Source organism: Sarcophilus harrisii, chromosome 3 (assembly GCF_902635505.1).
Source record: "Sarcophilus harrisii chromosome 3, mSarHar1.11, whole genome shotgun sequence".
Classification (NCBI taxonomy): Eukaryota; Metazoa; Chordata; class Mammalia; order Dasyuromorphia; family Dasyuridae; genus Sarcophilus; species Sarcophilus harrisii.
In genome coordinates this window covers 573,838,191-573,852,816 of record NC_045428.1, presented here as the reverse complement: position 1 = coordinate 573,852,816, position 14,626 = coordinate 573,838,191, and the positions used below count along the sequence as shown (strand labels likewise).

The 14,626-nt window shown below is 39.7% G+C and overlaps 1 protein-coding gene across 1 annotated transcript; it reads left to right on the top strand.

Annotated features, from left to right (window-relative positions):
• Nucleotides 1-2,569: 2,569 nt before the first annotated feature.
• On the top strand, nucleotides 2,570-11,888 carry RBP7 (retinol binding protein 7). The gene is made up of 4 exons (XM_003765041.2): nucleotides 2,570-2,711; nucleotides 8,796-8,974; nucleotides 9,071-9,172; nucleotides 11,646-11,888. Exons 1-4 carry the CDS (start codon nucleotides 2,639-2,641, stop codon nucleotides 11,694-11,696), a joined length of 405 nt encoding a protein of 134 aa, XP_003765089.1. The 5' UTR covers nucleotides 2,570-2,638; the 3' UTR covers nucleotides 11,697-11,888.
• The last annotated feature ends 2,738 nt before the right edge of the window (nucleotides 11,889-14,626 follow it).

The following is a 14,626-nucleotide window of genomic DNA, read 5'->3' as shown; positions in this document are numbered from 1 at the left end:
CTTATCTGAGCTCCAAATGTGACTCATTAATCTGGCTCTTGGTTCGGTCTTGCATTTGTTCTTTGATTTTAGGTGAAGGAGAACAAAAGTTACAATTTACAAAAACCTCACCAGGAGGTCTCAGGGCAAAGTCCAAGCTGGGATGTGAACTTGGTGGGAACAATTCGATATAGAAAATGCATTAAATCTGAACACTCTCTACAGAGACTGAAGTGGAATAAGAGAGTGTGACTCCAAGATGTTGGGGAAAAACATTTGTATTTAATCTGTTCTTGCTGAATCTTAGAAGTAATTATCTCTTTGGAAAAGCTAATTGATGTTAATTGACTAAACAGAACTGTGCCCCTGGGTAGCTAACAATGATTGAATAGGGACACAAGCTGATAATATTAGAGAAAAATACCTCTAATTCCATAGGGGTATCCCTAGAATTTTGATGAGGATATATAGCCAAATATATAGACTCTTGGGAGAGCGAGGAGAGCAGTTGCTACACAAGATTTTATTTTATTTTTTTTAAGTTTGAAGGCCTCTTGGAAAACAGCTAGTTTTTTTTTTTTTTTTAATAGCCTTTTATTTACAGGTTATATGCATGGGTAACTTTACAGCATTAACAATTGCCAAACCTCTTGTTCCAATTTTTCACCTCTTACCCCCCACCCCCTCCCCTAGATGGCAGGATGACCAGTAGATGTTAAATACATTAAAATATAAATTAGATACACAATAAGTATACATGACCAAACCGTTATTTTGCTGTACAAAAAGAATCAGACTCTGAAATATTGTACAATTAGCTTGTGAAGGAAATCAAAAATGCAGGTGGGCAAAAATATAGGGATTGGGAATTCAATGTAATGGTTTTTAGTCATCTCCTAGAGTTCTTTCTCTGGGCGTAGCTGGTTCAGTTCATTACTGCTCCATTGGAAATGATTTGGTTGATCTCCTTGCTGAGGATCGCCAGGTCCATCAGAACTGGCCATCATATAGTATTGTTGTTGAAGCATATAATGATCTCCTGGTCCTGCTCATTTCACTCAGCATCAGTTCGTGTAAGTCTCTCCAGGCCTTTCTGAAATCATCCTGTTGGTCATTTCTTACAGAACAGTAATATTCCATAATTTTCATATACCACAATTTATTCAGCCATTCTCCAACTGATGGACATCCATTCAGTCTCCAGTTTTTAGCCACTACAAAGAGGGCTGCCACAAACATTCGTGCACATACAGGTCCCTTTCCCTTCTTTATAATCTCTTTGGGGTATAAGCCCAGTAGTAACACTGCTGGATCAAAGGGTATGCACAGTTTGATAACTTTTTGAGCATAGTTCCAAACTACTCTCCAGAATGGTTGGATTCGTTCACAACTCCACCAACAATGCATCAATGTCCCAGTTTTCCCGCATCCCCTCCAACAATCATCATTATTTTTTCCTGTCATCTTAACCAATCTGACAGGTAGCTACACAAGATTTTAGAGAAACTTTCATTAAACATCAAAGAACCTAACATGGGGCTTTGTGAATAGTAAACTATTGTAAATAGAAACTCAGTAAGTCAAAAGCTACATCCTAAAGGAACACTCTCGTGACTCTCCCAAGTTGTTCAATGTCTCCCCCACAGATATTGTCATGTGTCTACTTGTCCATGTGCATGCTGTTTTATAAAATAAATAAAATGTAAGCTCCCTGAGGGCAGAAATACTTGATTTTTTTTTTACATCCTAAATTTTTTGCGCCATGGATATAATGTATAGACAGACAGACAGACAGACAGTCTGCTGTAGAGAAAAAACAGCTGTATCCCAGAGAGAGCTATCGTGCTATCTGCCAGCTGTGTATTTTTTATCTGTCTATCCACCTATCCATCCATCATCTCTCTCTCATTATCACATGTTCGACATTCTCTCTCTCTCTCTCTCTCTCTCTCTCTCTCTCTCTCAGATTTCCTTCTGGAGACGGGTGGCGAGAGAGAGCGGCTGGGGGCTCCTTCCCTCTCCCATCTCCAGGAGGACAAGTAGGCTAGAATTCTCTCTCTATGGCCCCTCCAATAGTGCCGGCCCAGGGTCCGAGTCTGCTTTACAGCAATGCCGGCGGGCACACAGGCGGGTGACGGGCGCGGAGGAGGTTCCCCGGCTCCTCAGATGCGGAATCCAGTATTCTGTCTAACGTACCCACATTCCACTCGGAAGCGATTTTGGAAAGCATTTGGAAAGGGCCCGAAATTGAGGAGAGGAGGAAAATTGAGGAACAGCAGAGGGGATTATCTGGCCAAAGGCCGCAATGGGCAAAAGGGAGGTTCGAATCCAGGGCCCCTGATGGCTGTGTTCCTGGAGACCCCCACCGCGGTGCTAAATTCGCTTCTGGAGGAGGCCGGGGGGGAAGGGGTCCCAGCCCCCAGGGCGCCCTTCTGAGTGAACACTCAACGTCGAACTTTCCTCCCCTTTGCTCTCCCTCCCGTTCCAACCTCCCTCCCCCGCGCCCATCTGCTCCCAGGGGCTCCCAGTCACCCTTCCTCCCTCTCCGGAACGCCCCCCGCCGCCACACCCCCAGATAGGGGCCGGAGCACCGGCAGCCCCCCCCCCACTGCCGCCGCCGGCACTCACTCCGCCGATAGGCGCGCTCCGCTCCCCAGCCATGCCCGTGGACCTCAGCGGCACCTGGAACATGGTCAGCAACGAGAACTTCGAGGGCTACATGCTGGCTCTAGGTAGGGGAGCGGCGAGCTCGAGCTGGAGGCGGGGGAGAACTGCGTGCCCTGTTCGGGGTTCCCTGGCCAAGCCTGAGGGACGAGGGGAAGGATGGCCTCGTTGCTGCCTGCTCTTTCTCTCTCTGCCTCTAGCTCACTCTTTCTCTCTCTTTTTCCCTTTCTCCCTCAAATTCCTCTCCTTCTCTCTGTCCTTTCCTCCCTCTTTCTCTCCTTTTCTTTCTATCTCTATCCTATCTGTTTCTGTCTCTGTCTCTGCTTTTGTCTGTCTTCTTCTCTGTCTCTGTCCCTCTTTCTCTCTCTCTCTCATTCTTTCTTAGTCTCTGTCTCTATCTCTTTCTATTTTTGTCTCTTTCTGTCTCTGTCTCTCTCTGTGTGTCTCCTTTATAATAATACAATCAGCATTTTTAAAAGCCAGAAAGAAGAGCTTCATATTTAACCTATATCACATTATGTGCTGTCTTGGGGAGGAGGGAGATAAGGGAAGGAGGGAAAAAATTTAGAACACAAAGTTTTACAAAAATGAATATTGAAAACTATATGTTAGGAAAAATAAAGTACTACTTTTTTTTTTTTTTTTAATGATGTCCCCCCTTAACAGAGGGGAAAGTAGCTCAGAAAGGAGGCCACAACCCAGAGGTCTTTGCTGTCTGCCAGCAGTCCACTTCCACCCAGGCTAATAGAGAATTTAGCTGAGTGACTTCTGACCCTCCCAGCCTTTTCCATGTCACTGTTAGAAATCTGCCCGTCTGTGTTCTGGGCTGGAAACAGGCTTGACATATGGGGTTTAGCCCTTACCTGATTTCTGGCGTTTTAGGAAAACACTCCCAAGGGATCTGGGTCTGGAGTGAGATGAAATACCCATCTCTGGATCAGATGAAGTGCAGCAAGATACAGTGGAAAAAAACCTTGCTCAGAAATCAGAGATTTTAGGTTCACATTTTCTTCTTGGATGTATTAATTACTTATATTAATATATTAAGTAATATATATATAATATATACTTAAATACTTATGTATTAATTACTTCTACTACCTAATCCAGTTCAGTTTTTTTCATCTGTAAAACATGGCTTTTTGATAAGGATGCCTTCTAAGGACTCTTCTGAGTCAGAGCACACACACACACACACACACACACACACACACCCCTCCTTGGAATCCTACTCCCTGTTCCCCTTCCCTTCCCCCCACCCCCTCACCCCAGTTTAAACATTTACCTCTCTTGGTGACTTTTAAGGAAAATACTGGAGCTGACTTTTTAATCAAGTTTGAATTCAATCCAATAAATCTTTCTTTAGCTCCTATTCTATGTCAGAAACTGTACTTGTTTCTGGGTCAAAGAAAGACCAATAACTAGTGAAAGTCCTTTCCCTCTAGAAGTTTATAGTTTCATGGGATCATTAAGGTTCTAAAATAGGTTCTAAAAAAGGTTCATCATAATGTAGGTGTAGGGTAAAGCTTTTGTAAAAGGCATTTTATTTACCAGCTGATTATAAAATAGACATGAGTCTTTTGACCAACTTGCTAATTTCCCAGATAACTTATTGAATCAGTTTCTAAATGAAATGTGGATGAGCTTTCTGTTACTATAGTAAATGAATGTCTTTCCTACGCTCAGCCTAATTTAGTATTTGTCCATGATTAAAGAACTGATGAATTAATGCACACAAAGAGATCGCCCCCCCACACTCCCACTCCTACTCCCTACATAAACCCTATTATGAAAAGGAACATAAATGTCTTAGCTAACTAAAAACCAGAAGTCTAATTCCGATTCTAATGGATTCGCTAATATCTAATCTCATTTCCTTTTTCTTTCTTTCCACCTTTAAAAATAAAATGAAACTAACATTTAAATCCCCAAAGGCAGAGAGAATCTTGGTTTTATGCTTTGTTTGTCATGAGATGTGAGACATCAGTAAAATTGTTCTCCATCCTATGGAGTCTCTGGATTCCACCTAGCTTTTTGTACGGATGGTGAAGCTTTTAAAAATCAGGTGAAGATATTTAGTTTTGCTTGGCTACCAAAGCTTGCTGTTAAGAAACAATATGGGCATAAAATACATTACAAAATAAAATACAAATACAGCTATGGGATACTTATTTAGCAAATTGGGGAGGAGGAAGAGTTGCCTCTGTTTACACACTCTGTATAAAGATGAGTGACAAGGGAGAAATCTAAATTCTATAATAGATTGATTTCAGTTCTGGCAAAAAGAGCATTTGGGTCTACTGCCCAGATTTTCCAACTCTGCTATTTTTCTAAGGGACTTTCCCAGAGTTATACAGCTAGAAAGTGTATGGGAACAGATTTTTAACTCAGATCTTCCATATTCTAAATGTTACACACTACTCACTCCATCAGCAAGCTACCCAAGGGATGATTGGAAATATTTGAAAGCTTCCAAAAGGTTTCCCAGCTTGTGGCTATGTTCTGATGCCCACTGCATTCTGTTGATAGAACCCTGGACCCGAAGTCAGGAAGACCTATCCCAGAAAGCCTCACTCAATAGCTATTTGGGAAAGTCGGTATCTTGTTGGTTCTTATTTTTTCCACCAATCAAATGAAGAAAATAATTAGTTCCCAGCAATCTCTGCCTCACTGAACTGGAGTGAGGCTCAAATAAGATAATGCATGTAAAAAACTTTGCAAATCTCAAAGTGCTAAGTATAAATGCCAGTTCTTGGTTGGATTTAGCAAGTGGTATTTAGGAGCTCTTCACTCAAGGTCTTCATTTCCCAATGCTCCAGAAATAAGTCCAAGTTCTTTGGCTGGATCTTTTAAAGTGACCCCTAGGTGGACCTTAGTTTTCTCATCCATAAAAAGGGAATAATAATAATAGGACCTACTTCCCATGGTTGTTGTGAGAATCAAATGAGATAATACTTTTAAAGTTCTTTGCAAACCTTAAAGCATGTAGCTCCCCTCTCTTACTCCTTGATTTCACTTAACTTAGGGCTTCCTCTTTGAGCCAATAGCTCTATTTCCTAATCCCTCAATATCTCTCCCTAATTCTGGTCTCATTACCTCAGCTGGTGCTCTGGTTCGGGGGTTCAGGGCCACAATTTCATTGGCAGGAGGAGCTTCCAGAGAATATGATGCATGTGACCCATTCCTCCATAAGTGGTAAAGGGCTTTGCTCAGGGGCACCCATCATACTGGCAGTTTCTCCACTGTGCCATGCTGTTTCTCGATTCATTTACTTGCTTGGATTCTGCCATACCACCAACCCTTTTCCCTCTTTACTCATGAACCTTAACACATTTAGCCATAGTGATCCCCCGCTTCTCTTCTAAGCTCCTAAAAATAGTGCTTTCTGTTCACACCACTCATGCCATTATACCATTTAATCATATGCTGCTATAAGATAGGCTAGTGTAGGCGGGTACATGAATGTGTGTGACTTGGAGTCAAGAAGACCTAAATTCAAATCTAGCTTCAGACGCTTAATAATTGTGTGACTCTGGGCAAGTTACCTAACCTCTGCTACCTCAGTTTGCTCATCTGTAAAATGGGGATAATAAACACACCTATCTTCCAAGCTTCTTATAGGGATCAAATAAAATAATATTTGTCAAAGCAAACTCCAAAACCCACTCAGCAGAGTGCCTGGCTTACAGCAGGCACCATATAAATGCCTATTCTCTTGATCCTCCCTAATTTGTGGGATTTCCATATGGGCTCCAAGTCCATTACTATTCAACCCCAACCCCCAGCACCTTAGCGCAGGGATTGTAGGAATGTATTTCCCATTTCTTTAGAAAGATTAAAACCTCCTCCTGCACCTATGAACGGTCATTATAAATTGCACCAAAGGAGGATTTGTCAACTGTTGGATTTTCATTGGTTATAACTGAACATAGGACACAGATCATCATCACAAAATGGTGATAATTAAACCCAATCGGAAGAGAAATAGCATAAAAAAGGGCCGACCACTTTGACTGCAGCTGGAGGAGATCAGACTCATTTGTCTCTTATTCCTAAACTAAGGAAGCAGCCTGGTGGGGCTGAATGCAAGCAAATTCACATGAAGCTGGATCCTGCACATAGCACTTTAGTCCCCTATGGTTCAAAGTGGATGGTGGCTACGTTTTTCTTTCTGCTCTGTCTTTCCATAAGTGTACAGTCAAGTGCAAAAAGACATTGGCAACCTGGCAAATTCTGGGGTAACACCTGCTTAAATATCTGGTCCCCAGTAGATCAAAGCTTGCAATCTAGTTAGGGAGACATGACTGAATGTCTGGTCCCTGTTAGAGCAAAGCTCACAATCTAGTTAGAGAGGGAAAATTAACAAAGGTCATTGTTATCTCTAGAATGGCCTTGGACATCCAGACTTTCCTCCTGGATAGTCCAGTACACTATCCACTGCGCCACCTAGGGGCCAAATGTGGCTAATTAAAGTAGCATCATTATAACTGAGAAGAGCCCATAAAATCAAGGATGTTGCCTTAAGTTATATTTTAACAGATTTATGCCTTTTATTGTGTACAGGTGAAAAAAGGACTCAATGATTTGGAAAAGATTTAGGTATATTTTTAAAATATATAGACTTGGCTGGTATGGGAAGAGAGGAGTCCTGAATTTTTTTTCTCTTTTTTAAAAAAATCTTTGTTACAAAACATATCTTGCTAAGCAGGGAAACGGAACAAGGCAAGGCAAGAAGCACTTATTAAGTACTTACTGTTTGCTAGGCATTGGACTGAGGGATATGTGTGTGCAAAAATATATGTCTGTATGTGTGAGTATATATGTATATGTTATAGCACCTTAATTTCCAAATATATCCATATCCCACATATGTGTGTTTATTTATGTACAGATATGCATATATATATATATATATATATATATTGACAAAGGTATGTATACAGCCCCACTTAAGCTATATAATTGACATCGTATTGGTTCCATTCTCAGTGGGTAGGCTAAAGGGAAAAAGAGAAGTTGGAACTCAAAATTCTTAAAAATGAACTGAGGGGGCAGAGCCAAGATGGCTGGAAACTCATCTAAGCTTTCCCTAAAACCTTCTGACACCTTTAAATAATGCCATAAAAGGATTCCTGGAGCTGTAGAACTCGGAAAAGGACGGGATGAAACAATTTTTCCAGCCCAAGATAACTTAGTCACCAGGAAAGGTTCTAATCCACCATAGTGAGAGTAGAACATAGTCTAGCATAGAGTCAACTCCAGCAAGCCAGGAAGGCCTTGGGAGCCACTGAATCATCAGCAATAGTGGCTGCTTCTGGATTTCTCAGCCTATAGATCATAAGGGAGCTGAACAATGGATCAGAAGGAGATTAAAAGGGTCTCTTGGCTAACCCTGAGCCACGACTCTGCTGCATTGCATATCCTTGATCTGGGTTGTGGTTCTGAATGATAGTGATAAGGCAAGGAGGAGCACTGGCACATCAGCACTTGCATACTGCAGTGGAACAGGGACCTTCAGCACAATTTCAGGGCATAAAAGAGTGCTTGTGGTGCCTTACAGACCTCAGCACAAGCCACAAGGGGAGTAAATGCCTCTCCCTGGATCAAATCACCTTGGAAGAACTGAAAACTTACAAGTCCGTAGAAGTATCTCTAAAAACAGCTGCACAAAATCCCTAAACTTGGGACAGTGCATCTTACACCCTGGAAGCAGACAACACACTTTAGTAAAAGGTTAAAAGTTAAGAAATAGGATGGAAAAATAAAGAAACAGGGGCAGCTATGTGGTGCAGTGGATAGAGCACCAGCCCTGAAGACAGGAGGACCTGAGTTCAAATCTGATCTCAGACACTCAACTCTGGGCAAGTAACTTAACAAGTCAGTTAACTGAGACATTGCTCAGCAAAAACAAAAAAAGAAAAAGAAAGAAAAATAAACAAACCACAGAAAAAAATTCTGACTACAGAAAGTTATTATGGTGACAGAGATCAAAATACACATTCAGAAGAAGATAACACCTCAGAGAAAAATATGCATTGGTCTCTGGACATGGAAGAATTCAAAAATTACTTTAAAAATCAAATAAGAGAGATTTAAAAAATAGGAAGAGAAACAAAATTGGCAATTGAGGTTTTTTCCTATTTATTTTCAAGGCATTGACTTTGCCACACGGAAGATAGCAAAGATGGTTAAACCACAGAAAGTGATCAAACAAAATGGTGACAGCTTCACCATCCAGACGCTCAGCACCTTCCGGAATTACCTTGTCCAGTTTAAAATTGGAGAAGAATTTGATGAGGATACCAAAGGCCTAGATAACCGAAAATGCAAGGTAAGGATGGAGAAAGTCACTGATAGCTGAAACTCATGAGCTCTTTGGCCTAGAAGCATCCCCCTGGAGATAACCTCATCTTTTCTCTTATTACAGAGCTTGGTCACATGGGACAATGATAGACTTACCTGTATCCAGAAGGGAGAAAAGGCAAACAGAGGCTGGACCCACTGGATTGAAGGGGACGAATTATATCTGGTATTTGTGAAACATATGTTTCCTTTTGCTGAAAGATAGAGTTTCTCAAGCTGAGGTCCATGGACTCTCCCCTATTTCGCAATGGGTTGTAGATAGATTTCAGGGGATCATCAATTTGATGGAAAATATTTATTTTTTACTAATTTTTCCTTTCCCTGGTAATCTTTTATATATATGTATGTATATATATATATATATATATTTTTTTCCCCTTTTTTTGGAGGCTATTGAGTTTAAGTGACCTTGCCCAAAGTCACACAGCTGGAAAGAGTCTGAGGCTGGATTTGAACTCATGCAAATGAGTCTTCTTGACCCTGAGTATACAAACAAAACAGCCTCTGCCCTCAAGAAGTTTATGGGCTATCCCTTGTCTCTGGTATAAGTATCAGGGATTAATAACGTCTTACTTGGAATTTTAGAGCACTAATTCTCTTTTAGGGGATTTATTTTTAATAATATTTTATTTTTCCCAAGTACTTGCAAATATAGTTTTCAACCTTTGCAAAATCTTTTGTTTCATATTTTTCTCCCTCTCTCCCTTACCTCCCTCTCCCCAAGATGGCAAGCCAGCCAAAATAGGTATGTGTATAATTTTTCTAAATATATCTCCATATTCATCATGCTGTGAAAAAAAAGTCAAATCAAAAAGAAAAAAGGAGAAAGAAAGAAAAAAGCAAATAAACAACAAAAAAAGATGAAAATACTATGCTTTGATCCATCTTTAGTCCCCACAGTTCTTTCTCTGGATGTGGATGGCATTTTCCATCCCAAAACTATTGGAATTGACCTGATCAGCAGGAAAGGTCCTGCTGATTCTGAGGCTAGTTCTGTCTCTGTTATGTCTCTACCTGATGTATATCTCATGTACCTCATGTGTATCTGCCATGGTAGTTCAACCAACAATGAGCATTTCAAAGCTCCTACTGTTTGCAAGACGCTATTCTAGGTCATATTATGCCTTAGAAATATCTTTGAGATTCTGATAAAGGCCTCACTTCCAAAATATATAGAAAATTGGCTCAAATTTATAAGATATCAAGCCATTCTCCAATTGATAAATGGTTAAAGGATATGAACAGACAATTTTCAGATGAAGAAATTGAAATTATTTCCAGTCATATGAAAGTGTTCCAAATCACTATTGATTAGAGAAATGCAAATTAACACAACTCTGAGATACCACTATACACCTCTCAGATTGGCTAAGATAACAGGAAAAGATAATGACGAATGTTGGAGGGGATGTAGGAAAACTGGGACACTGATACATTGTTAGTGGAACTGTGAATGAATCCAAACATTCTGGAGAGCATTTTGGAGCTATGTTCAAAAAGTTATCAAACTGTGCATACCCTTTGAGCCAGCAGTGTTACTACTGGGCCTGTATCCCAAAGAGATCTTAAAGAAGGGAAAGAGACCCACCTGTGCAAAAATGTTTGTGACAGCCCTTTTTGTAGGGGCAAGAAACTGGAAACTGAGTGGATGCCCATCAATTGGCTGAATAAATTATGTTATATGAATGTTATGGAATATTATTGTTCTGTAAGAAATGATCAACAGGAGGATTTCAGAAAGGCCTGGAGAGACTGACATAAACTGATGCTAAGTGAAATGAGCAGGACCAGGAGATCATTATACATGGCAACTAGACTATACAATGATCAATTCTGATGGATGTGACTCTCTTCAACAATGAGTTGACTCAAACCTGTTCCAATTGTCCAGTAATGAAGAGAGGCATCTAAACCCAGAGAGAGAACTATGGGAACTGAGTGTGGACCACAACATAGCATTTTCACTCTTTCTATTATTGCTTGCTTGAATTTTTGTTTTCTTTCTCAGGTTTTTTCTTTCTTTCTAGATCCGATTTTTCTTGTGCAGCAAGATAATTGTATAAACATGTATACATATATTGGATTTAATATATAATTTAACATATTTAACATGTATTGGACTACCTGTCATCTAGGGGTGGGAGTGAGGGAAAGGAGGGGAAAATTTGGAAGAGAAGGTTTTGCAAGAGTAGTGTTAAAAAAAATTACCCATGCATATGTTTTGTAAATAAAAAGATATAATTTTTAAAATGACAAAAAAAGAAATATCTTTGATTACCTTCCCAGCCCTAAAAAAACATACAAACAAATAAACAAAGAACCTTCAGCCTCTAAATTCATCACAAAATCCTGTTGTAGTGTTATACAAATCTGCGAATGGCCCCAAAAATCTTCCCTGTTATTAACATTTTCATCTTTTAATTTCAGAATCAATTAGTGGTAGGTAATTGGGATATACCTCACAGTCTTTTTTGCTCAGACCCACAGAGCTCCTACCCAAAGTCTGAGACATCTTGGTACAGAGTCCTATTGTGTCCAAGTTTGACAAGGTGGTAATTAATCCATCTAAGAGCTCAGGGATGAGATTGAGTTCTTAAGTGCTGATCTCATGCTTTTTTCTTCTTTCTGCCAAACTCCAGGAAATGTTTTGTGAAGGCCAAGTATGCAAACAGAGGTTCCAGAGAGCCTGAGGGAGAAAGCTGATGCTGAGTGTGCACATCCTGAGGAGACCTATAACTTTTATTGAGCTGATGCGAAACAACCTTGCAAGGGTTCATGGGGCAGAAGACTAAGCCCCTCTCCTCTCTTTTTATTGATCTCACCAAGGTGTATTGTCTCAACCTCAGTCTGGCCTGTTACGATAAAATTTTTTTCTAAACAACTCCAGTGTTCTTTCATTATTTATCAACAGAGGGATCATAGGATCATAGATATAGAGAAGAAAGAGGGACCTTAGAAGCCATCTGATCCAACCCCATCATTTTATGGGGAAACTGAGGCCCAGAAAAACAAGGTGATTTATCCAGGGCCACACACGAAACAGAGGAGAAATTTGAAACCCGGTGCTTGAACTCCTAATGAAACAATTTATGTTTGCTATTCAAATACCTTTTTTTGGCTTATTTCTTGGTTCTCATGCTCACATACCTGAATCTTGGGAACTTTCATTTTCCATTCAAAGTCTCTCTTTATTCTTCCCCATCTTTCATGCTTCTCCCTGTCTTTATATCCCTTTTTGTCTCTCTTTGTCTCCTTTTACATGGGGTGAAGGGTTTAGAGGTCTCAGCCAATCAGAAGTCTTATCTCCCTATTTATTCCAAGTCCACCTCGGTGATGTGTTATACTCTCAATTAGCTTGAATCTATTTTGTATATATGAACATATCTTGGGTAGATTGTAAGCTCCTAGAGGACTTGTTTCTTTTTTTTTAAATTATAGCTTTTTATTTTCAGAATATATACATGGATAATTTTCAACATTCACCCCTATAAAACTCTGTGTTCTAATTTTTTCCCCTCCCTTTTTCCCATCCCCTCCCCCAGTTGGCAAGTGATCCAATCTATGTTAAACATGTGGAATTCCTTTATACATATTTCCACAAATATCTTGCAGCACAAGAACAATCAGGGAAAAAAATGAGAAAAAAAACAAAAAGCAAGCAAATAACAACAAAAAGAGTGAAAATGTTATGTTATGATCCACACTCAGTTCCCATGGTCCTCTTTCTGGGTATAGATGGCTCTCTTCATCACAAGGTCACTGGAACAGGCCTTAATCATCTCATTATTGAAAAGAACCACATCCATCAGAATTGATCATCATATAGTCTTCTTGTTGCCATGTACAATGATCTGCTTACTTCACTTAGCATCACTTCATGCAAATCTCCAGGACTCTCTGAAATCATCTGGAGGGCTTGTTCTATTGTTGTTTTTGTATCCCAGCATCTGTCACATACTGTTGTTGAATCCTTTCATTTGTGTCTGATTCCTTGTGACCCAATTGGGGTTCTTTTGGCAAAGATACTGGAGTGGTTTGTCATTTTCTTCTCCAACTCATTTTACAGAGGAGGAAACTGAGGCAAACAGGGTTAAGTAACTTGTCCAAGGTCACACAACTAGTATGTGTCTAAGGCTGGATTTGAATTCATGAGGCTGGGTCTTCCTGTGCTACTTAGCTGTCTAGCAGCTGGCATGTAGTTGACATTTAAAAGCTTGATGACTATATGGTGATGTGGTCAGAAGCCACAGAGACAAGGGAATGACTGGGCAGTGAAGAGGTGAACAAGTAATGGATAAAAATTGTATTTTCAACAAGTTTAGCTATGAACAGAATGAAAGATATCAGACAATAATTTGAGAGGATGGCAGAATTGAGGAGTAGTGCTTTAAAAAAAAATCAGGAGGTAGAGCCTTAGATGTACTCTCTGTGATGGATTTACTGGAAAACAGGGGCACATGTCTTATGTAGAGGGTCATAATGAATGGGATTGATCATATTGATGAGATCATAGATCTTTTGAAGCCCTGAGTCAGTTAATAGGCAGTGGGGAGAGCGCCCCAAAAGAGGAAGAGCTAGAGATAAAAGTGAAAGATTAATCAATGGAGCAAACTCTTAGAGGAAAAGAGATCAAAGGCATAAATGGACTGGTTAGACCTATGGAGGGGGAGGGCTAGTTCATCCTCTGAGATCAAATCAAAGAAGAAGGGAAGAGTTAAGGATATAGAAAGATTTTGAGGTGAAGAGGATGAAAAATGAGGTAGCTCTTGATATCTCTTCTTTCAGTAAAGTTGGAAATCATCTGGGAGGGAAGGCAGAGCTGTGGAGGACAGTGGGGAGAAGGAGGCGTAGGATATGAATTCAGTCACATATGAAGATGCATTTCTTTGTACTTGATCAGAGACCAGACGCTCCAGATCTGCATAGTTTTTTACCTAAGTATCTTATTAAAGTCTTTAAAAATTATTTTTATTTTTATAAGCTCACCTATCTAGGGGAACCCAGAAGCTGCAATTTCCCCACAGTTACCCTGTGAGATAGTTGTTGGAAGTACCAGTAAGATCATTTTTCACATAGGGAAAGTGAGGTTCAGAGACAGTGTGATTTAGATTCTGAATTTACCATTCATCGCCCTGAATCTGATCTCTCCAAAGTAAATTTATCGGTTCACAAATTATTTGTAATTTGTATTATGTATATAATATGCTATAAATATTTATGTATAATTTATATGTATCTATATTTAATATATAGTCATTGGTAATTAATAATGTAAATTATTAGCATGTCTTTCATCTTCACTCAGGGGTCCAACTACTCCAGTTGGGACCTAATCACTTTTTGTTTAGACTATTGGGATCAATACTTAATTGGTCTCTGTCCTCTCTGGATAAAATTAAAACGGTTTTGATACTTAACAAAAATAAGACAATTTTTGGAAGATGAGTGGATTTAGGTAAAACACAAGTTCTATTTTATATACATTGATCCAAAAAGCAATTGAGTTTAAGAAAACAATTAATCAATAAACATTTGCTAAGTATCCTAAGTGCTGGGGATATAAAGAAAGGCAAAAGATGGTTCTTGTTCTCTAGGAGCTCACAATTTAATGGAAGATGAC

Excerpts from the sequence above, each read along its gene's own strand:
- RBP7 (XM_003765041.2), top strand. The coding sequence starts at position 2,639 with ATGCCCGTGGACCTCAGCGGCACCTGGAACATGGTCAGCAACGAGAAC. Across the intron at positions 2,712-8,795 it reads GGGCTACATGCTGGCTCTAG|GCATTGACTTTGCCACACGG; the intron begins GTAGGGGAGCGG and ends TTTATTTTCAAG. Across the intron at positions 9,173-11,645 it reads AAGGGGACGAATTATATCTG|GAAATGTTTTGTGAAGGCCA; the intron begins GTATTTGTGAAA and ends GCCAAACTCCAG.